Below are 25074 nucleotides of genomic sequence, written 5' to 3' on the forward strand. Positions count from 1 at the left end.
AATAATAATGAGTCGAACGAATAAAACGATTTATAGTCTGATCGAAAAATATTATTGTCTCAAGACATCAAAATATTCAATGACGTGTAAAAATCATCCAAAGCACACATTATTTACACATTTTAACTAACATGAAATAAAATGGACATTTTTTTAAAAATACAGGGAGGAAAGCAAGGGATGCTAAAGCCTTCTCGTGCGCATACAGAGCCACAGATTAAAATGAGATCACCAAAAAGTCACAATAAATTCGCAGCTTTCATTCCATATAAACATTACCAGGATTTTGTTGGATCTGAGGTAAAAATGAAGTAAATCCACATTAGTTCCTGACACAGTTCTTCACCTTGCAGCTCAACTGCAGCAGACTGTTTTATAATCTATTGTTGTCTGTTTCGGTCTCTGCGTCGTGAAGGAAAGTTGTCCCGTCATCCGATCCGCTCCGTTTCCACCGCAAACATGTCCACGAGTCCACATCTGAACGATATGCGCGTTTCGTTGCTTCCCTTTTCCTCCACAAACGCCGCATGTCAGGTAGGTGTGGAAAAATGAGTGGATTAGTCGGAGCGGCGTGGATAAAATTCGCGGGGAACGTCAGTACGGGTGTAGGCGCGGCCAGAGAGGAGAGGAAACACAGAGCTCCCACTCTGACGGGGTTTTTTCTGACCGGTGAACATCAGCAGTAAAAGAGAACCGGTCAGAGTGCGCCATCCTCTGGCTGCATCCAACTCATCACAATGAACTCACCCAGAAGTTGACATGTACCTGCAGATCATCACTTTAAAGACATGGATTCATTTGGAGCAACATAAATGTATTTCTGGTGTACTATTGGTTGTTTTTATTTAATTGTATTATTTTTTTTATTTTTTTATGTGACTATAAGAAATGATGGTAAAGGGCCTGTCTGGCTTGTTGAAATTAAATATTGTAGATTTAATTTGTTTAATTAAAAAAGAGCTATTAATGATTATAACCTGTTTTAACTTGTTTTGTTTTGTGACTTTTTGGCTTGCTTGTTTCTATTGTATTTTATTGTAAAGCACGTTGTGACTTCTATTCTAGTAAGATACAGTAGGCTACATGTACATTTAATGTTTCTCACATATAGTACTTCATATTTTATTATTTGTAGGCGGCTTATTGTTTTTCTCTCAACAGCTAATCAATGAGAAATGTCTGTTTAAGTTGAATCACCTTTGTATATTGAAACAGTAACTTGCTGTGGCTTTTACAGATGTCTAAAAAATCTTAACTTTTTACATCAATTCATTATTTGCATTATCTATCTTTTTGAAAATTAATCTGTGAAAAATTAGTATATAAAGTTTTTAAAACAGCCCTCACCTGTCACAGACCCTAAGATGATTTGTGATCTCGAGACATTTAATTCACAGAATACAAAACAGAGCAGCAGCACAGCCTCAGATGTGAAAAGCTTCAATCTTTCTACATAAATTAGTTATTGAGCATTAAACTTATTGGTGATTAATTTTATGTTGGTGAACCAATTTATGAATGGATGAGTAGTTTACACATCCGGTAGGTGGGTTCAGGTGAATAATGGGACTATCATAAAAATAAAATCAGAATGATCTTAATCTTTTATCAATTCTTAAAAAATTATTCTGTTTAGCACACCCTAGGGGTCCCTGAGGGGTTCCCCAGCAACAGGGGGAATCATTTATTTTCACTACAATTCTGTCCATAAGTAACACACAGGCAGAATGTATCCATGGGTATTTCATTTCATTTCATACATTCACACAATAAATCATATAAAAGCAAAAATCTTACCAAGTGGGGGTCCGTGCTCTAATTTATGTCAGTTTAGGGGCCCTTGATGTCACAAAGTTTGAGAGACACTGGTTTGACAATAACTTCCAGTGACTGGTGGGAATTTGGTCTCAGTTTCCTCTGAGCGAGTGATGCACTGCTCTGCACACTGTCGCTCCCTCCTCTCCTGCCTCCTATTGGCCAGCAGCATGGAGGCTGCTAGGGGGAACCTCCCAGCTGTGAGCGGGCAGAGAACCCGTCAGAACCCGGAGAGAACACCGTGTTCCTCCTCACAGATCAGTCTGCAGCTGCTGCTACTCATACTGAGGTGGAGGCAAAGATAAAATGGAGGGCACATCTCATTTCAATTCTTGCTAAAATAAATAAATAAATCAACACTTCATACAAGGCTGAAAGCTTTACAGTATATATTTAACAGTGAATGCAGCATGGTCAGTACATGCTAGTGCTGATGAATATTGATCACTGCAGAACAGGAGGTTAAGGTTTTCTGCATCATTATACTTGCAATTAAAATATTGATTATAGTCTACATACCAGAACCAATACTAATAATTTGGTGTTTTTCTGAGACTGATTAGGGGAGATAGATCATTTCTCTTTTCATGAGTAAAGAAGGTAACTAACAAGTGTACCATCTATTATTCATGAGAAGTACACAGTAGAACACATCAGGGGAAGCTTTGACTGGCAGATTTGTAGAGACGCCACAGATAGAGACACCGCAGTGAAGAAAACCAGAGCAGGACCCGCAGAAAGCTTTACACAACTTTATTGAAGATTGTGTATAAATACACATGCACAATTCAAATGTAAACCCAAGTGAACTCAAGTGCAGCCAAACCTGGAAACCCCCTTAATGTCATCATGCAAGGATGTCTGGATTATTTTTTACAAAAAAAGTCCCAGATCAACAAGAGCCATCCTTAGTTTTGTTTTCTTAAAAATATTCCCTCCCTGACAAGAGCACAGGCAAGACTTCGCAAACTAGTGTGTTTATGTGGACTGGAGCCACAGATCCCCACCTCCCACCCCAACATTTCAGGTCTTGTCAAGATTTTAAATATATTGTCTGTTTATTATTAAATGCTTACATATAAATAAATAAACTTTATCAAATGTGCACTCACAGAGTGAACTCTTATGTACAGAATTGTATAAGCCTATAGTAGCAATCACATCTCACTCAGTCAGGATGGAGGCAGAGGGGGAGGTGGAGGGAGGGGTGAGTCGCCCCCCAAAAGGCAAGGCAGCGCTGAGGAAGTAAAAGCCCACTCAAGTCGAAGCACAGAGATGCTCGTCAAGGCTTGGAGCGCGTCTAATATTCTGAGGCAACAACAGGTACGCTAATGCTGTTAACAATGGAAAGAACAGGTAGAAAAAGAAAACGTAAGAGGCGCACTCCACCATGGAGAATAGTTTCATCATGAGTTGCACTGATGGAGGAATATCCTGCAACCATCTGCCACAAAATATTTTCACTGTATCATGATCCCAAAAGCTGAAAGGCCTTTTAGACGGACTCACCCCCCTGAAAAAAAAAAAAGTTCTGTTTTTTTGTCTCCCTCCCTCCCCATCCTCCTCAAAGCTCAGGACCACAAAGAAGCATTTTCCACCTCTGGGGAAGAAAAAAAAAAAGGGGGGGGGGGCGCATTCAGCATTACTCATCACATTCAACCAAACCAAGAAAGGGAGCCATGAAAAGAGAAAAAAAGAGGAAAAAAAATCTGTCCCTATGAAGAAAAAAATCACAAAAAAAAAGGCATCAACCACATACATCTGGTCAGTGTTCATTTCATTCAGCATACATTCTGGCCCTTGTGTGGATTTAAAACAAAAAACAAAAAAAACATGGCTGCGATATAAAAAGCAGTGTCTTACAAACAATATGGACATTCGAGTGTTCGTGTATGAAAGGGGGAGAGGGGGGGGAGGGGGGTGATGTGAGACGAAGACGGCACGTGATTGTGATGTGCAAACAAAAAAGGCGACCGGTCCGAGATTAAGAATTTAAGGCCGAGGTGATCCAAACAAAAGACGGTGCCATCTGATGTCGGCGAAGTCACCCATGTTCCTAATCTCGCAGTGCCTCTAATATGATGATGATGAAGAAGAAGGAGAAAGCTTTAAAAACCACCTACGGAGATAGCTGAAGAGAAGGTTGGTTTTTTTTTTTTACATTTGGATCTCTGAGTAACTTTCAATTCATGCCCACTATGTCCATTTAAGACAGAGTGCTTCTAGATATGAACAAGAAGGATTTCTGAACAATCCCTATGATTTCCTAATTCAAGATATGCGCTTACAGAGTCTGTCAGGAGTCCAATCCATGACGTCTTGATCCTGCTTCATTTTAGGGTTACGGTAATTTCCGACAGAGGAGGCTAGAGAGACGGGAAAAGCAGGACCTTGAGAGATTAAGGTTCATGCTGATACACTGATAGTCTGTCTAAAAATGCAGGATCATTGCAGCAGCAGCAGTAGCAGCAGCACAAAGCTAGGACAATTTGGCTGTTTGACACTTAATAAACTCACGCAGCTACAGGCATCACTTCCCTACGTTGAATCTAGACGGTAGACGCGTCTCACCACTGGTTTACTAAAGGCAGCTTCCTAACCTTTTTTTTTTTTTTTTTAATGTGAGAAAACCCTCTGAGTCATCATTGAACATTTGCAGTATGTCTGGCAATAATAAAGTTTTTTTTTAAAAAAGAAAAAAAAAGTGGATGGTTGGTGATTGTGCAAGTTCAAAATGTTTCAGCGCATCATGAAACCACATAGAATTCAGTGTTTAAAATATATACAAGATCTAAATGATACTAAAAATGATATGCCAATGATGCATCGCTCTCAAAAACATATATATATATATATATATATATATATATATATATGTATATATATATATATTTATAAAAGAACAACAAAGGAAAACAAAAAGCAAAGGAGGAGACTCATAGCGCCGCACGGAGGAGCGTGAAGCCTCGGAGTCGGTCCGCAGGTGACGTTCAGTGACTCTTTTCAGAGAGCAGGTGAGCTAAATCCTTTAGAAAAAGTAAATGGATGGACGTGGCAACACACTCTCACACGAGCACGAGCGCACACACACACACACACACACACACACACACAGTGATCCAACCACAGAGGGCCCTGATTATTTTTTTTTTTTAGCGTTGTTGCGTACCCCGGCAGCACTCTGACCAAACAGCCTTCATCCCCACAGCGGCTCCGCCTGTCGAGAGGTCGAATCCGAGCGGCTGGGTGGGACTGGTGGCGCCCGCTGCCATGCTGTGTGTCCATATGGCTTTGGATGGAAAGATCCCAATCTCTCTCTCTCCATTTATTTCATTTGCCTCAGTTGGTTTTCATGGTGACGTCTCGATTGGGCACCTCTTCCTCCTCCTCTTCCTCCTCTTCTTCTTCTTCTCCTTCTTCTTCTTCTTCTTCTTCCTCCCCCTCCTCCTCCTCCTCCTCTTCGTCTTCCTGCTCATTGTCGTTCTTCCTGCGCCGGTTCTCGTTCAAGTCCTCCTCATCGCTCAGGGCAGCGGAAGCAGAGGAGGCGGAGGCCGAGGCCGAGGCAGAGGCAGAGGCAGAGGCAGACGCGGAGGCAGAAGCAGAGGCAGAAGCGGAGGCAGAAGCGGATGCGGAGGCGGATGCGGAGGCGGACACGGTGGCGGCTGCGGCAGATGAGGCTCCTAAAGCAGACGAGGCTCCCTTCCTCTCCTGCCTCTCCTCATTTTCGTTCTCCTCCTCTTCTCCCTCCTCTTCCTCCTCCTCCTCGTCCTCCTCTTCCTCACGGTCGAGAGCGAAGTAGCCAGTGCCTTTCACGGTGTCCTGGCGCTGGTAGAACAGCACGTACCCTGCTTTGGACTGCAGACACACACACACACACACACACACACACACACCGAAGTTACTTAGGGCTGGCTCACTTACAGATCATTTGCTGCACACGTGATCATGATACTGAGTCACGCTGCATTCATTACAGCAGACTCCAAGGACTGTTTGTGGACATTAGCGTTAGCTTTTACCTAACCCGGATACAATACATCAAACGGTAACATTCATGCTTGATATTGCACATGTTTCTTCATTAATCTTTAACTTTTTAAACTTCATATGCAGGCAGAACAACAGAAAGAAACATCTGTGACCTGCAAGGAACATCAAAGTCTTTATTTTAAGTGCTGCCAACAATCCTCTAGATACTGCAAGTGTCTTTTAGCTTCTGAGGTTTAAAAGCCTTTAAAAACTTACCCAACACCCCCCACTGTCAACTCATGTTAACAAGACTTAACATTAGCTGAATCTTTGGCTTGAATCACTAACTTTTTTCTACTTGCCAATTACTGTACATTTGAACCATCTAACCGCAACAAAATACCCCTAAAACCCAGAAAAGAGTCCTCAGTACTTAATTAGCATGAGCACAGACGGATGTCATGGAGAAATCAGTAAATTACTTTGATGAACTCAAGCATTCTAGTCTGAGTCCAGCAAAACTGCTTCTGATGAATAAATGAGCAGAACTTGATGCCTTGCTTTCCCAAAAAATGAGGACACTCACCACTATTTGATCTTCGTTGGCAGGCGACACGCTGCTGTCATCAAAGTTGTACCACTTTCCGTCATCTTTGTTTTTAGCATAAGCAGTATCTGGACAGGAAGAGATTAAGAGACATTACTATAGTGTTCCATATGCTCTCCTCTTAATAGGCATCCTTTTACATACTGGTTTTGGTGTTGTATAGCGCTTAAACTTTAATAAAACTTCCACAGTTTTAAATGGGTAGAGTGTAAGAATTTCACTTATATATGCAAATCTGTCTTTAAAAATGCAGCCAAACCCTGCTGTAATGCCTGTCGTGAGCATCAGAGTAAAACAAAGCTGATAAAGAGCAGCAAACACAAGTCATGACTGATGCAAATATAAAGCTCGTTAGCGTTCTGCAATCACTGCTTTTCAGGCGTGATGATAAATACTGTATTTGCACAGCTTATTTCCCGGTGATGCTGCAAAGGAACACACAGCTATAATAAAAATGGAAGCGCTGGCTACTCATCAAAGCACATTAACAGCTCTATTACAGGATGAGGACAGAGACAACTCATCTATTAAACATGAAGCTGAGCAGAGGTCTCACTCATGTCTTGTTTTGGGGGTTTAATGGTGATATTAAGCTGCATGAGTAGAGCAGTAAACCGATGGGGAGGGTTATTAAACGGCTCTGCGACATGTGCGGCGAGTCTTACAGTGGCCTCCACCCATCCCGCCGTAGTGGTTGGAAACAGCGATGAGGTCATAGCGGCAAGGCCCAGCATTGGGGTTAATCAGGAACTCGGACATGTCCAGATCGCTGTTGATGAAAAAACAGAAAATCATTACCTGCTATGTACAAATATCAGTTCTCATAGCAGTTTTAAAGTGTCTAAATGGGATCAAAAGGCACCAAATAAGATTCTGACCACAGCTGACAAGAATCGTACACTGAAAATTTGCAATAATTGTACACTAAGTGTTAAATTTAGATGACTTAGTGCAAGTATTGAGTAAAGAAAGTTTGTATTTTACTGAGTCTGCACATAATGAAACAATGGGAAAACTGCTGAAATCAGTGTTCTACTGCAATGATATACTGCCCTTTCTCTGTGTGTGCACGTGATCTGTCAGAGGCTACTTTTGGGGACATTGGGGAATTTCAGACTTAAGACCAGTTAATCAGGGGTGACTTGTCCAATTAGGGACCAAAGCCATGTCTCCAATTGGGAAAAAGTTCACTTTTGGGTCAGTGGTTAATGTTAAGGGTTAGTTTTAGGCAAGTAGTGGCGATGGTTTGGGTTGGGGTAAGTCTCCAGGTAATTAATATAAATATATGTGTCCCCAAAAGTAACCATGGTGTGATATGTGTGTGTGTGTGTGTGTGTGTGTGTGTGTGTGTGTGTGTGTGTGTGTGTGTACCTGAGTGGGAAGTCAACCAGGGAGTCCAGTTTATCCCTCATGTAGCGACTGTAGGAGAATCGTTTTAGATGGACCACCAGCACCGGTGGCAGAGACCACAGGTCCAGCTTCTTAGTGGCCTGTTGGTGCTGCTTACAGTTCGGACAGTACCTGCATGCGCACACACACACACCCAAACACGTACATGTAAGGAAACAGCACGCAACCTGCTCATTACCTGTTTGTTTGGCCTAAGGGCAGTTTCTCACCAAGGGTCCTCTGCTCCCAGTTTCTCCTTCGTGGTGAACAGTTCGATGCAGTCGTTCAGCTTGAAGAATGCCTTCTTCTGAGGCTTGTACTCCATGCTCTCGTGCTTATCAAAGTCCTGTTTACAGTCACAGACACACACACACACACACACACACACACACACACACACACACGCGCAGCTATTTGAACAAACACTTCTCATAGCACTGCTGTGTCTCACTGGACAAGGATTACATCCCTGTCCTATAATAGAACAAAACAGATCATACATTACTCTGAAGCAGCTTAAACATGAGTATTGTGCTCTAACAATATCTGTTCACAAGTTATATATAGGCAGACATGTCATCAAGCTACTGTAGGATAGTGTGTTATCTATAATTACACTCTAATTAAAACTATATTTTAAGGTTTGGTGAGCAGACAAAGAGCAAACCTGCCTATTAGAGTGTGAAAGCAAACATTTACTGTTTACTTACACACATTCCATTTGATTTGGTGGAGTGTAAATGTGTGTAATTGTACAATTATGAATATACTACATTTGATTAAAATCAGTAAGAGCAGTGCTTCATTTTCAATTGAATTATTTTAGTGTTGAAATGAATCATTGCATCTTGGCAGACATTTAAGGCCTTTCTTCAGGATGCAGTGGCTGCTGCAGAAAACAAACCTGTGACCTTTTGATTACGAGACAGTTGAGCTCGACGCTGAGACTTCCTGCTGCTCCTGTCTGGGTCACGCTGCCATTTTTTTTATAACGTGGTCTGTGTGCATGCTATTAAGTGAACCAGCTGCTCAGATACGGTGAGCATCTTCAGTTTCTGTTGTTGGCTTTACCTCGACAACTGTCTCGTCAAAGTACTTCTTCTTGATCTCCGGTTCCCAGTCCAAAGAGAGATAAGAGCGGTCTGGAAGGAGGTGGACAGAATGTAGAAAAATCCCATCAGAGGAGCCTTCTGTCATTTCAGCTTCTCTTATTGTCATTATTTCATCTATATATCTACGGGGTCATTTATTCAGGCACTGAAATGATTTGTTTATTTTTCTATGCATTGATTAGGAATTTAATCATTATCAATTTAAAATTAGAAACTGCTTCAAATAAATGCCAGAAAATATAAAAACAAATAAATTGATAATGGAGTATGGAATGGTTAAAATCATTGCAAAAATATATTTTGCTTGAATTTGGGATTTCTGGGTCCACTGACCACTGAGTCGAAGGTGTCCCTCATCAAACCGGATCTGCCTGGTGTCCTCCTTGATGAGGGTGAAGTCCGTTTTGCCCATGTTATTGAACTGGAATGTAAAAAGTCTCTTTCTGTTGTGCCCGGCCGTCTGCTGGACTTTGGTGGAGTTCTGTGGACCGACCATGCCGTTCTCCAGTTCATTGTCCCCGCCCACAGAGTCCTCTGACTGGCTGTTGTCGTTCTCAGACGGCAGCTCCTGATCCTGACTGGACTCGTCATCCTGCTCATCCGTCTCCATCTCACCTGAAATGAGAGAGAGCAGAAAAGACATCACAAAAGGTCACAACTTTCATTATGATGTGTTTGTGTGTGTGTGTGTGTGTGTGTGTGTGTGTGTGTGTGTGTGTGTGTGAGAGTTTGTGCGCTCACTTGGCGACCCCTCCTCCAGCAGTCCATTAGTGGCATTGCCGTTGACAGTGTGCTGTTTGGACGACTGCGTCTCTTCACAATCCTCCTCATCCTCCTCCACAGAACATCGCACGAACCGGCTGCAAACACACAAAAGTAAATAGTCTTTGTCAAATCCAATTCTACACTGTTTCTCTGAATGCCATTAAGATGTTGTCAACCACATGGTATGACTCAGCTCCACTCAGCTTGCCCTTTTCAGTGGTTTTCCATCAGGCAAAAGTTGTACATAGTACCTGGTACTTTTTTTGTATCACCTCCACAGAGGTTATATGTGAGCTGAGCTGATATTAAAAAGTCTGTTAAAAAATCTGTTTCCTCATTCGACCACCACTGCACTGTCTCTCTCTCTCTTTTTTAAATGAATCAGGAACCTGGCAAAGTCTAACTTAAGAGAGAAATGTCCCCCAGAAATGTCTCCCCTTCTCCTAAATCGACATAAGAGTACTTCTTTCTTATGAATGAAGCTGTGGTGCTAACAAATCAGTCATAGTCATCCCTGCAAACCCTCCCCTCCCCCACTGAGGAGTTACTATCAGCAGTGGAAAATGAAATCCACAAGAGTCAAGTAGAGTAGAGTCAGAGCAGAGCCAGAACCATGCAGTGGAAATACAGCTAAAGTGGCTTGTAGTGTCGATGAATGTGTGATCAGATGGTGAGAAACACGAGCCTACCAGAGACGTAGGAGCAGCATGTTGTAGAGTTTGTCCTCACTGAGGGTTCTGGGGACGGCGATGAGGAAAGGCTGTCCGAACAACGGCGTGCTGGTGTGGTTGTAGCCTGACTGCTTGTACTTCTCCCTCAGGTGCACTGGGATCACTACGTGGTCTGTGTCCTCCACCCTGTTCACCGCTACCTCAAACCTATAGAGAGAGAGAGAAGTGTGTCAGTAGATTGTAAGCACACTGGATAAGCTAAATCACACATGTCAGAAATACTGTCAGTGAAGAAACTGTTCATTCAAAAGCTGTTATTAAGACAAGTAAAATCATAACATGATTTAGGCAAAAAAAAACAAAACTTAAATTTAGTCGGTCACGTGGATGCAATCTAGTCCAAATTTAGATAACAATGAGGTTGTAATGTGAGAACAGATAACACAGCATGTCTGTCAGCCAAGCTTAACACTCACACGTAGATATCATCTCTCTCCATGATGCTGCTGAGGTTCTCGTTAGTGGCGAAGATCCGGTGGAAGCGGTGGTTGTAGATGTCAGTTACAATCATCTGTGGGGGGGGGGGGGGGGGACAAAGTCAGTCAAGACAGAAAGAGTCAAAAACTATTTGAGATTGAAGCTGATTAAACAAAGGTGTGGAATGGAAAGTTAGTTCTCAAAGAAGTTTGATACACTGTCAGTATTTATTTTGGTCTCTTATTCTCCATTTTTTATTTTGTTGTTTATAGTCTGCTTGTTCAAAAGGAAATGGGTACTATATTTTCTCACTAGCTACTGTGGCTGGGTGGGCAGTGTTAAAGGGAGTAGACTATTTTGGTCTGTGCTGTCTGAGGAAATGTCAGCATAATAGTGTGATAAGACAATAAGTGAGCAGGGTTACTGCCCAGAGCAGAGCTGGCTGCAGCATTATTACCTTCTCAGCAGGCACACCAGACAGGCTGGAGAGGGAGGTACACAGGTCGGAGATGTAGCCCACCTTCGGCACAGTCAGCTTGTACTGAAAGAGAAACACATCACCATTAACCGCTGTCTTGAAACCATCACATCACAGTGTGAAGTTCCAGTTCGTTTCCAGGCAATGCTGTGTGTGTGTTACCTGTGTGGGTTTGGCCATAGGGTCCAATCTGACCAAATAAACCTCTAGTGTGCGCTCCTTCTTCATGGGTAGTGGTAGAGTCAAGTAGCAAAAAGGGTCGAAAGTCACAGAGACCTTGGAGCACACGGGACACACCAAGGTGGACTTGAAAAGGCCATGGAAGATGTCCACAATGATGGAGTCATTCCTCTTGATGTGGCTCTCCCACGCTTCCTCTGCCACCACCTGAAAGACAAAAAAACAAAATGTCAAGAAAACAAAGTACAAAAAAATAACAAAAACATAAATACAATCGAACTTGTTTCCATCTTTATTTTTAGGGGCCCTTTGTGCCTTTATTCAAATAACAAGGGGACACGAGAGAGAAATGGGTGATGATAGCTTGAATCATTGACTTATTAAAAAGGGTTTTTAAAAAAAAGGCAAAATGGCAAATACAATACTGCTCATTAGCCAAAAAACTATAATTACAATAACATAGGGCTGGGCAATATATTGATACTATATTGATATTGTGATATGAGGCTAGATAGATTGGCTAGATTTGCCTTTTTTTGTGGATCTTGTGATAACATGATTTTATGATATTCAAAATCTAAGACATAAGTGTTGTCTTAACTGGTTTTTAAGGCTGCATTACAGTAAAATAATGTAATTATTTACCTTTACACACTTAGTCATTGTATCCACTTCACTGATGATTATTTACCAAAAATCTCATAGTGAAAATATTTTGTGAAAGCAACAATAGTCATTCCTAAAATATTGCTGCAATATTGATATTGAAATATTTTATCAAAACTTTTTTTTTAAAAAGACACATTTTTAATAATGTATTTGATCAGACTACTGTTGTGTCATCAGTGTTAATATAATCAGCCAGGATCTAGGGTTGATGTCATTTCTGGCACTTCCAAAACTTGGTCTCACCTTATCAGGCCTGCCATTAGCGTCCTTGAGCTGTATGTAGGGCTTCTTCCTGATGCGGTTCAAGTCCTCATGAAGGCCGTCCAGGAGAAAGGCCAGCAGCTCATGAGAGTCCTGCTGCTGGTAGCCCGAGAACTGGGGGGCAAAGCGGCCCACCTGGGTCTGCAGAATGTAAAAACACATGCATGGGTTAAAAAATGACATGAGGGAGGGCAAGGAAAAGAAAAGCAGAGATATTTTCTCCCCTATACTAGACATCTGTCCAATGCAATCTGTCTGTCTTTAGCCTTAAAAGTTCAGTCTTCACATAATTCACAACATCTTTTAAGTCCCAGAAATGCAGATTTAGCCGCCACAGTTTCATGCAAGCCTTCATGAAAACTTCTGATCTTTGCAGACTGCTAAATCTTTTAGATTTGGGGAATTCAAATCATTTCTGGTCATCCACAGGGATAAACACTTGTATGTTATGCAGTTCTTGGTCTGCTACTTTCCTACTTTCATGTTTGTATCTTTCAGAATAGAAATCTTTACATCTTAGAGACATATTTTGGCTTTCAGCTCAAACTGCCTGTACACAGATTTAAAAAGGCAACAGCTCAGATATCGCTTTTACAAGCTTTCCTATCCAAATATATATCAACAGTTCACTGTTTTTGTAGAGAACTCAATATACAGAATTGCTTTCTGTTGTTTTTCCCCATTAAAGGTTTATTGCAGGTAGTCACCTTGAAAGGCCTTGGGGTGACGTAGCTATATTTGCCCAACCACAGCTGCTTGATGAGCTCCGCGTAGGCTCTGGCAATCTCCCCCTTCATGCCCAGCGGGTTGTCCTCATTCAGCTCGTCTGTGTACTTGTCTTTGAGGAAGTACTCCGTCAGTGGAGAGATATTGCTTAAACACTGAGAGGGCACAATAACAGGAGAAGACAATAATAAGCAGAGAGCAGGTTCAAGCTTCTTACACGTTCTTCATTTCAAACATCTGAGCCATCGCAGTCATTTGCCAAATACCTGCCGTAATGTGTGCAAACAAAGACAATAGCTTCCTCTACTTTCATAGACTGTGTAGAGATCCCTGTAGACATGCTGTTACCTGCACAGCAGAGTTCATAAAGCAGGTGTTGCCCAGGTTGGAGAGTCCACAGAGACCTGAGCGCTCACTCTGCCTGCTCTGGTCTGAGTAGTCATAGCTGTTGCTGTAAGGATGGTAGGATGGCAGACTATAGCTCGAATTCTTCACACTGTGCAAGAAACACACAAACACAAAGGTTATACAAGGTTTGTCAAACTGCTGCAAGCAAGGAAAAGGTCAAGAACAGCAATTTGCACACATAAAAAAACACAATTCTACATCTACAGTATGTATAGTTAACCAGAATATACTGCATCAACATGATAGTCTATTTACCATTATGATACATACACAATACATTCAACAATGCACTAAAAAGACCACCACACACTTCCACTACCTCCTTTAACACTGCCCCCCACCCGCAAAGACTTCCTAGACAACCAGAGAGAGTATAAAGCTAGGCTTCCCCAACTGCAGCAATGAGCAGACCTCTGAGAGGACTGCAAGGTAGCGTTGGTCGTTTCTGGCTCCCACTGGTCAAGTGAAACAGCTGTGATGGCGGTGGAGGCAGTGGCCTCGCAGTTCAGCACGCGGTGATCAACCCTCCTGCTGTCCAGCTCCACCGCCTCAGGCCTCAGGCACCACCAGCAACACAGGAGCATGACATCTCAGCCCCGCCCCGGCCCATGCCGGCCCACATGTCCGCGCGAAACCAAACGACCAGCAGCCGGTTGCGGTTCGGCCCGGGTTCGTCACGTGCAGAGCTTGGCTTTTAGAGGTGGGGAACAAAAGTCCAGTTCCACTCTCCACTGATGTTAACCTGGCTCAACCCAATCCAGCTCAACTAGCAGTTTGAGTACAATCCAGAACAAGTTTAGGCCTAAATTTGACTTCCAAGTACAGCACAGGCCAACAACCAAAACCACAGAATGCAAACACACAATAAACACACTCTTTCTCTCCTCCACTCTATTCAGAGCTAACTAAGCAGCTCCCCTCTTCTCCTCTCCTCCCTTCTTCTTTTTCGGGCTCGACCGCCTGTCATCTTGTTATCCACTCTGCCTCAGATCCCTTCCCTGCGTCCTATCCTGTCCTCTCCTGTCCTGTCCTCTCCTTTCCTGTCCTGTCCTGTCCTGTCCTGTGCTGTCCTATCCTGTCCTCTAGTCGTCTGCTCCTCCCTCTGGCCTGCCTGCTGCTCTCTGCCGCTCTACGGCTACCGGCAGATATTTATAGCAGCATCAGCAGCAGCAAAAGATGCTCAAGACTACTGCTACCGAAGCTAGAGGTGCACAGGGAGAGAGAGAGAGAGCGAGAGAGAGCGAGAGAGAGAGAGAGTGGGGAAGAGGGAAAGAGAGAGAGGGATAGGGAGAGAGGGAGATAGAGGCAGAGAGAATAGGGGGGAGGGGCGGACAGTAGAAGGGGGTGGCAGGATGGTGGAGGTGGTGGTGGGGGGGGGCTGACAGAAGAGAAATGAGATGGGGATGGAGGGAGCAGCTGATCCACTGCATCCAGCTGAGGCTGCAGTATTCACAGGCCTGACTCTCTTCAACACACACACATACACACACTCACTCATGCCGACACGCCATTTATCGCCTTTTCTCACACTTGTGTAACGCATTGTATCGCTTCCTCTCTCATCTCGACACACTAACACACAAACCCTCGCTCTCATTCCCGCTCCACCCCTTTAAAACACACACACTCCTCCTGAGTGAATCACATACACTTTGGCACTCCCCTCTTTCATCATCTTTTTTTAAAAAGAAAGGGGGGGGGGGGGGTTCTCGAAAAATCAGGTAAAAACCTGAAGAGAGTGACGATTTTTAATGACACTGGCTGGTATGCGTGCGTGTGAAGCTGAGCGATGAGAGGAGCGGGAGCAGATGAAATGTATTCTGAAGGTCACTTAGACTGCAGAACGTGTGCATCGCAATGAGCTGGGGGGGTGGAGGAGAGGTTGGGGGGGGGGGCAGCCTGCCAGAATAAGGGGACGCCGCCTCGTAAAAACAGCGGCACTCACCGCTGCTGAAGGCTAAACCGACCAGGTAAAAACCGCATAATCGAAAAGATGAGTGTTATGTAATGTGGGAACACTTCATATGAAAAGAAGAAGAAAAAAAGAGGCCCCATGCATAATTCAGAGGAAACGATGGCATTGGAAGTACAGTGAATCAGGGACAGAGGAGCTGCTGTCAGTTGAGATCCAATCCGCCCCCCCACTCCTTCCTCAAATCAACCCAACGACACTGTACAGAAGATACAGTACAATCCAAAGCTGTGACACCACCAACCAGTAACCAGTAAGGTTGTCTTTCACTGGACAGCTAGTTGAGTGTAGGAAGGATCAGGCTCAGCTTCTTTCAACACCTTCCTTCTTTATCAATATTGATTTTTTTCCAGGTGGCTGTGCTCGAGGCTATTATTTCTGCATACCAACAGTGTTGAAAAATGCTAATGCAGAGTATCTATATCTAACACACACACACAAACACACACACACCGGCATGCAGTAAATCACACACATAAAGTAAGAAGGAGGGGACAGAAAAAGTCTACTGGGCAGCAGAGGCGACAGCTCCACCCACAGTCGAGCAGTGCTCTCTAGCGCAGGGCTGACGGAGCCTCCAGGTCTCGGTGCTTCAGCTGTAAACATTTATTTAGGCTACAGCAGGTTTAACTTACATCACACACCTGCCTCTTATCCAAGATTTAATACAGATTAGGTTTGTTAAGATGCTTAAAAAATGTCACTAAAAACACTGATTAATAGAGCTGCATGATGAACCATATACTATGATTTTCTTTTAAATTAGCCGATTACATTTTAGCACCGAATAAATGGAACAAATTACAAGTGGTATAGAAATTGGAGAGGTCTGTGTCAGTAGATCATTTTAAGTGTCTGCTGTTGTACACTGTTCCTGCTTTGGTTGATTTGTAGACATGAGCGCTATTTGTTATTTTTATTCACCTTTTTCTACAATTTCTTGTTTTTATTGTTGCTGTATATCCTTCTTGGCAGATTGGTTGTTATTTGGTCATTATTGACTTTTTGTTGTTTTTTGTGGGGGGGGGGGGGGGGGGGGGGGGGGTTTAAATTGTATTGCCCTTGCCAGAAATGTTTACTGGTTATTTGCTTCATTTAACATTTTACTGCTATGTCTGTGTCTGTTATCATATATTATTTATCCTTCTAACCAATATGAATGTGAACTGGGAATTTCTTTCCAAGCAAAAATTACTAAAAGTTTCTGGTTCCGGTCTCTCATATGTAAAGATTTATTTAACTAAATTGAAGACCTCTAAGCAATACCAAATTCCTTTTTTAAAAAAACCTATTTTACAGCATTTCATAGACTAAATGATTAAAGAAGAAAAGAATCCAGATTTGTTCGGGGGGAGGGAGGGGGAGATTACAGAGGAGCACACAAACATGCCAATGCTGAGAATTAGCCTCATCCCCCCCAAAAAGTGCTGATATTTGATTATTGTAATGTTGTAACTACATAGAGATTAAGAGTGAGAGATCGAGACCTTGCAGCGCTCATAATGAGATTAAAATAATGATCACATTTAACATAATCATGCAGCCCTAGCCGAAGCTATCAATCAGTGAGATTTATGTATAATCAGATGTAAACTATTAACAGTCATGATTAAATGCTGACTAAGACACCCAGAGGCACCACTGGGCCATTAATAGAGAGCACTGCTGTCGCTGAAGAAAATTCCAGAGATCAATCCCATCAGCCCCCATCCCCCTCCCCGCAATCAGCTCTTATAGCTGAAACTGCAACATTGGGAGATAACTTCAAGCCCCAAACCACAGCCAGAGATAGACCTGTGCAAAACAAAGTCTGACAATCTTCACACTGGGGAAAGTGTAAAAATGCATCAATGGGAATGAATGAAGAATGAGGATAAATTGAGCAAAACAGGAGCTGAGAAAAGGTTTAAACTCATCCAACCCAAGTCGCTTTCTTCAGCTATAATTGTTTATAATTTTATAAGTTATGGTGCCACTGGCAGCACCCAGCCAGGCTCCATCTCTGGCTGCTGGTGTCCAAACCCACCCCTCAGCTATTCACCCCACTACTAAGCCTTACTTCCTGCTGTTGAAGCTGCTGTTATGATTGTTTGTGAGAGATGAAGGCGAGATCTTTGGCAAAGCAGAGAGATTGGAAGCACCAGATGACCTTCAAAAAGATAAAGAATAGATCATGAGTTAGAGAAGAGGAAATAAAGAGCTGTTCCAGAAAGGTACCAATTAAAATCAAACTGAGATGAATCAAAAAAAATAAATAAAGTGAGGGATATGTCAGCAACGAAAGGTCAAGCAAAAGAGGTAGCCTGAGGCAGAAGTCATAGAGAGAAGAACATTTGGAGGATGATGAGGTGCTGTGGTGATGTAGCAGGAAAACTTTAATAAGATTTACACAGCTTAGAGTTTCCAAAGGGGAAGCGACGGAAAAGTGTTTCCAACAGCTTTGTGTGTGAGGAAATCTAGCATTAGAGTAACCAAACTCCCTTCCAAATGAATAGTACACTGCCTATATGTCTTTTTTTTGGGGTCAGTGGAAGGTAATGATTGGATACAGCATGGAAACTGTGGTAAAACACAACTAACGCCTTCCTTCAGTCAAAAAAAAAAAGAAAGAAACATAAGCCAGGGCATGTGCTGCTCACTCACTTGGGTGCTGTGGAGCCTCGGGGCCATGTGCCATCCTCATTCTTCTGCTCTATTACGAGAACCTGCAGGAGACAGCATGAAGAAAGAAACTGAGACTCCGCCTGCTGTTGCTTGTTTAAAGATAGTAAACATTAAAGCGTTTGCTCATCTGCATTCTGAACAAATATCTTTATTTATTTATCTTTTTTTTTTTTTTTTTTTAAATGCTCGGATGGACGAATAATAATAATCTACTTATTATGTCTGGTTATCCTTCATCACATTTCCTCTTAGTTGTTTTGTCTTTATTTTGCCTTTTAATACCCCCATCTTACACTTCTGGTTTTACTCACTTTATTTTATTTCATTATATATCTATTATATTTTATGAATCTCTTGTTGTCCTTTATTTTATTTGGCTATTCTGGATTTGTACATATTTAATCCGACCCCTGGTGTTTCCTCATTGCAGATTCATGATAGCGTTCATGCACTTCCTGGTTTTATAGACTCATTATTTACAACATAGTTATTTATTGTTTGTGTGAGGTTTGAGGGTTTGAGGGTGGTGTGTGTGGGGGTTGGAATGTTTTGGTGTTTTCATAATATAAAGCACTTTATGTTACATCGGTATGTATAAAAAGTTCTACACAAATAAAAATCTTATTGATTGAATGCTGAGAGACATATTTTTAGGAAAGCAATGAAGGGGCTATTCAGATTTCACCAAAATATCAGATTATACTCCAATCTTACAAAAAAAAAAAAAGACATTACAACAGGATGCTTTTTGTGTCTCTCCACCTACTTTAGATGACCCACAATCGATTTTTCAAAAGCCGCCAAGAGGACAAACAACCTGTTGCGACTGCCAGTAAAATCCTGTAGTGGTTTCTAATGGGTAAGGATGGGGGGAGCTGGATGGCTCTTATCCGCTGCTTCACTTAGTGAGGATTTGTACTCTGGAACAGCTGCTGGCAAACAGGACAGCCCCACCGTCTCTTTGGCTCTTTGTGTCCAGGTGTCTGAATTAATCTGGGCTTGTATTCTGCTCTCTAGTCGGCTGCCAGGTGGATGCCAGGACATGCGTGCACATTTTAAGCAGCTTAAAAGATGAGGTGGGGTGACGAGAAGATTTTGTAACCATCTCATTACAACGTAGTTTTACCGTATTGTCTCAGCCTCAGTGTTACAACTCCAGCTTCTCCTGAATGTGTGTCAAGTCATTTAAATAATCTATGTCTATTTTTATATTATATTTCAATTATTTAATGGTGCATCATGAAAACTTGAGCATTTTCAAACCAGCTTTCGTGCCTATTGTAAAGGTAACAGTAGGATTAGTTAGACTGCCCTCTGCAGGTTATGATAACCTGTTGGAAACAGAGCAGTAAAAGAAATATTTTAATGCAGCTTTGCCCTCCTGTGACCCAAAAAGCCTGACTGGCAGAGAACACAAATATGGGAAAGCTATCTTGTAAGGGTGATTGAAATATGTGTATATTTCACTGAGCTCAGGAACTGTCCACATAGCATGCCATATTTGGACACCTCTGCATCAATTTTGTCAAATACACTTTTTTTTTTTTTGGTGGAGCCTCACAAGAGGAGAAAAAAATAAACTCTGTATCCAGAGGGTGTTGAAACTATTCTCACATAGTTCAACTTTTAGATAAAGTTAGAGAAATGAAAACTCCCAACCTGTCCTTGGTAGAGGCCCGCATCTTGGATAGTGCTGTCAGGTTTGTTGAGAGGCTCAAAGGTGTTGCTCATGTACCGGTTCCAAAGCCTGGTCTCCTTCTCATCGGGGATGCTGAACAGCTTCCTCATCTCCTTTTCTATCAGGTCTGCAAAAAATGGCCAAATGTAAGAAATTCTGACAGAGAAGTTAAACACAGAAACGACTGGGAGCTTACTAACTAACCAACAACAACCTAACCACAAAGACAGCTATTCTCTTTGCTTTGAATGAAAGCCTGTGGGATTTTATGGAATGATAGCTTATGGTTGACAGAGACTGATGTAATGAAATGCGGTTCTATGTCTGGATTTTAGAAACCATCTTACGTTGAATTTATTGCTGCTGAGGATCTTCTTGTACACACATCTATGTACTAGAGATTCTGACAGTTGTGGGAATTCATAGACATATTATTTTCTTTGTTTGCGTCCAAATGAAAGGGCGGCTTAACCAAACAAAAATGAAAAGTAGTCAAAATCCACATTGTGAAGATATAAAAAAAGAACTGAGTTTCAGAAACAGAGGTTGTTTGAGTATGAATAGCAGAGATCAAGGACAGTAAGTCCAGAGTGACTCATGCCTACCTATTGTGTCAGCTTTACTAAAGCGTCTGGTGATCACATTGTCCATGTTGCTGTCTTCACAGAGCTTCAGCTCCGTCAGGTACACCTCCACCTTGCAGTGCTTCACGAACATACCCTGTTCCACCACCTGGAGCAAAATAAAAACATAACGGGGGCATTATTCACAGCTCACATAATTTCATCATTTACTCTATAATGAATTAAAAACATATACATTGCATGATATCAGTATTAGATACTATAAGTCTAGGCACATGAAAAAACAAATGAAACTGCGCAACAGCTGCTCTAATGAGAGACACACACACACGCGTTACATGAATGACCCTCAGGATCATTCAAAACATTTCCAACCTTTTTGTAATATTAAAAAGGTGTTTCATATCTGGATTACATTAGCTGTTTGTGATAAAACATTATATATCAACCGGCACATTTTAAACCAAAGACAAATCTTTGCTGCCATTATTTCAAACTTTTCTGTTTGTCATGATACAAATGAACTCTTCAGCTTTGACTATTTGCAACAAAATTAAACCAAACAAAGAATTAACACCAGCCATCAGCTCTTTATTCTTTAGCTAGAACTGATAACCCTAACCCCATTATGCCAGCAATTAAAGTACACCACCTTTATTATCTTATACTCAAAATCTATCTTAAAACAACACCTTAAAACACATTGGTCACATTCAGACTGTGCTAGCTTTGGTGTGTCATGGATAGCAGAGTAAAGTTTGCTGCCCTGGCTGCCACTCATCTAGTGCCCTGATAGGAACAGAGTCAGAGTGAAGAGCCTAAATTAGCAGCACCTCGTGGAAACAGCTGAGGGTTCCCGGCCTATTTATTTCACTGCTGAGCCCCTCCAACACACATGCATGTATACACACACACAGTACCAACTTCACAAATGTCCCAGAGAACTGAAACAGTCCTGCACACACGTCTCAGATTCTCTCTCACCCCTCCACCCCCCAACCCTCCGCCTGCTTCGCCCCTCCCTGCCCCAAAATCCACTGATCCCCGGTGGGTCCATCCTACCCCGCAGCACAACACCCATGTGTTTGTAAGCTAGGAGCAAAAGCCCGACTCATCACCAAAGTCTTGACAGAATTTCTCAAATCAGAGCCGAGCCAGAACCGTTCACCCCACCCACCCCTCCACCTCCCATCCTGCTTGTGCCTCTCTCGCACTCCTCTTAGAAGCGTTCGCTCTGCTTCTCTCAGTGTGACCTCAGTCGGCATTCCTCCACTTCAAAAAAACAAGGACACGCAGGAACACTCCACCGGTGCTGGCAGTCAAAAAGGGGACAGTGAAAGGACCCGTAACGCCAAAGCTGCGACTACAATCCTGTTTAACGCTTGTGCTCCACCCCGCACCTCAGGATGAAAACCACGCAGAGGAAACAAGAGGGGTTTTTTTTAAAAAGAGGAAAACTAATAATGAACCTCCTGCATGTTGTGTCTCGCAGATCGCTCCATGTAGCTTTTCAGTCATCCAGAACGTTGCCTGAAAATAGAAACCCCGCGGCTACCCGATACGTCCTGCGACATACATGGCAAAATGGGAGGGTCAATGAAGGAGGGGAGAAAGAGTGAGAGCGATAGAGAGGGGGGAGAAGAGGAAACCTTTCCAGCAGCCATGATGCCATGACTAGCAAGATTTCAACCAGGGATTTGATACTGCAGGTCTGGTAAAGTTGTAGCTGCCAGGATAAAGTATTCCACTGACTAATCGCTTGTAGCCACACATACAGATATTTTTTCTGTATCTTTTTTTCACAATAGCAAAACTTGTCTTAAAAGTACTCATTTACCCTAAAAGAAATGAATGCTGTTCATGATAAGAATGAATGAAAAGCTTAGGAAAATCACTGCTGTTTTCTTTTCATGGAACACTCTTATATATCAGTAATGTTAACATGTGTTTTCAGCTTTTGTGTATCTCATGCACCTCTGACTGACCAACCACTTCAAAATCAACACCAAATATCACCAGCCTTTAAATCTCCCTTAAAAACCAAAACAAACCATGCTACACTACTTAGCAGGTAATCATAATCATATCAGCAATGCAATGAGTTGTGAGGACTCAATTCATAAAATTCATTCACAGTCTTCACACCCATGACTGAAAGCTTACCTTGCGCGCAATTGGCTCCTGAACCTCCGACAACCCATACCAGCTGACGAGCTTATTCCAGCCCTCCGTTGGGACAAGGATGTAGTCCAGCTCGTCAATGAGGTGCTCCTTGATGGCCAGCACATCCCCATCTAGAGGCAGAGAGGCGGTGAGAAAACCAGGTATGAAGACAGAGGAAAGCACATTCAGCCGCACAACAAGGGAGGTTGTTAAATAACAAAATGACTTACACTGGTGGCCCTGCGCTGACTGTCTCACACGACACAAAACACATAAAGGTATGCTGGAGAGCTTTCTATGAACACTCCAAAAAAAAAGACTGTGCTATAGTGTCAGTGAACAATGTTGTTTTTTGTCCCTTTTTTACTCTTTGTTGCTTCTTCCAGAATGATGAAGCTATACTGGCATGTGAGTTTCTGGTGTGATGTGTAATAAAACGCCATACAGCTCCAGAAAGTAGTTATATTGGTGATTTATATGTGACCGTGTTTGTATAAAGTAATGTCTTTATTTTACCCTTTCATATTTATCACAGCACTTTTCACTTCTTTTGCACTATTTTTATGAACAGAAATGGTTTCACCTGTGCATAGTTATTTCTTGTGTATATTTCTGAATATGGATGTGTTGTTATTTGATGTAAGTGCATTGAAAGCTACGAAACCATCCTTACACGTGTAAACATACTTGGCCAGTACATATGTCCTGATTCTGATTTAGGGTCTCAGGAGGTGAAGCATCACTGGTCTTACCTTTAAGAAGACCAGAGTTATCAACTGGTCCTGGGTAGACATTCTGGTCTCCCATCTGGTATTTGTCCCAGCTATCAAATCCCACATATTTCTTCCACTGTTTGAACCAGTGACTGTCCACCAAGTACCTGCAGAGAAGACAAGATGTTATATTTCAGCTCTGGTACAGTCATACTGGACACAACAACAGTTAAAAAGGTTTGAACTAACGCTTTAATATTTTTTCCCCACACACACTGGATGGTGATAATAGCAACACTTTGGGCAGGTGGAGGCTACCTTGCCCGTCATTAGCCTCGACAAATGTGACTTTGAAAAGGCAAACATTGCACAGATTGACAGTTGTAACAGTAGCACAGTTGACCTGCCTAGCCAGCTGGCTCTGTGATTTTGACAGGTGCTTCTTTTCCGACTCCGCCCTGCTGAAAGGCGACGGATGAACCCACTGACAGAAAAAACTCCACCACTTGGAGCTTCGGTAGGCTAGCCAGTTAGCGCTTAGCTTGGCTGGCTAGATCAGATAAAAGCGAACCGTAACCTCCCAAGAACATGTCAGCAGATTCAAAAACAACCACATGCCAATTCAGAAGTGGTGAAATAATCACCAGGAAACAACATGTGAACGATATGTGGTCGTTCTTCATAGCCACACATGAAGCTGACAGTTAGCTCCAGCCCAGCTAGCTCCGAGCTAACTGTCAACACGGCCCGTCACCTCGGCTTTCTCCTCCTCCGTGGCACTGACAGCCGAGGCAGAGCCAGCCGACAGCCAGGCAGCAGCTTTAATAAAGGTTTAAGCTCACATCTTACCAAGTGTCTCCCTTTCTTAGCTGTGTTTTCAGCAGTGCCGCGACCTCTCCTCTCTGGGTATCCAGATCGGCCGCTCCTCCTTCCGCCATCTTTCCTCAGACATCACCCGCTGCATGGTGGGAACGTATGGGGGGGGTGGGGGGGTGTCCTCCAAGACACGTAGTGAGTGACGCAGAATATTTTCAGCCAATCAGGAGCTCACAGGCGGTGCAGCAGAAGCATGACACCAAGTGGTAAAATGATTCTAGAAAAAAATGATCTAAAAGTGCTCCATCATTGTAGCTGCACTGCCTTCTTGAGGTGAAATCCCTATAATAATAATAATTACAAAAAAATAACAAAACAAAACCACTCTCTAACCTCTCTCTGTCCAGGCAAGGAGCAGTTATTTTAAATACTTTAAGATGAGATAATATAAGATAAGATGAGATAATATAATATAAGATAAGATAAGATAAGATAAGATAAGGTAAGATAATATAAGATAAGATAAGAATAAAGAACAATAGATAATAAATATAAAAGCGATAAAAACAATAGTAGAAACAATATAGGAAAATAATTGTAATAGTAATATTATGTACAAGAGTAATATTGGTTTTGAGTGAGTTGTTATTGCACAGATTTAAAGTGAAAAATAAAAAAATATGTAAATATTTGTATATGTGTGTATGTGTAAATATATATACACATGTACACATATTAAATAGTTGTACTCAAGTAGTAGTATACCTGAAATACTAATATTGCACAGTCATGTAGACATTAAAATGTCCAAATTGTCCAGGTTGGGGCGGGGTGAGGTCTTCTGGGAGCAGTGCTGATTATACCTTGGATATTGGCCCTACTCACTTTAAACACAATTGCTTAAAGCAGTGTCACATTCAATAAAGGATAATAAAAATTTAAAAATTAAAAGAACAT

The 25074-nt window shown here is 42.2% G+C and overlaps 1 protein-coding gene across 6 annotated transcripts; it reads right to left on the reverse strand.

Moving 5' to 3' along the window:
- Positions 1-4690: 4690 nt before the first annotated feature.
- On the reverse strand, positions 4691-24239 carry LOC128353253 (ubiquitin carboxyl-terminal hydrolase 15-like). Of its 6 annotated transcripts, none has more exons than XM_053313940.1 (22): positions 24151-24239; positions 23341-23468; positions 22589-22719; positions 20447-20573; positions 19823-19968; positions 18143-18204; positions 17559-17648; positions 13468-13615; positions 13101-13274; positions 12376-12534; positions 11446-11670; positions 11263-11346; positions 10805-10899; positions 10347-10535; positions 9634-9752; positions 9226-9507; positions 8852-8922; positions 8011-8126; positions 7763-7912; positions 7057-7160; positions 6371-6459; positions 4691-5670 (listed from the first exon to the last, which is right to left on the reverse strand). In XM_053313940.1, exons 1-22 carry the CDS (start codon positions 24237-24239, stop codon positions 5155-5157), a joined length of 3294 nt encoding a protein of 1097 aa, XP_053169915.1. In that variant the 3' UTR covers positions 4691-5154. The 6 variants fall into 6 exon arrangements, with proteins under 6 accessions (XP_053169915.1, XP_053169914.1, XP_053169917.1 ...); XM_053313939.1 differs by having other exon boundaries at positions 18143-18252; XM_053313942.1 differs by lacking the exon at positions 17559-17648.
- Between the last annotated feature and the right edge of the window lie 835 nt (positions 24240-25074).

This window comes from Scomber japonicus, chromosome 23 (assembly GCF_027409825.1).
Source record: "Scomber japonicus isolate fScoJap1 chromosome 23, fScoJap1.pri, whole genome shotgun sequence".
NCBI lineage: Eukaryota > Metazoa > Chordata > Actinopteri > Scombriformes > Scombridae > Scomber > Scomber japonicus.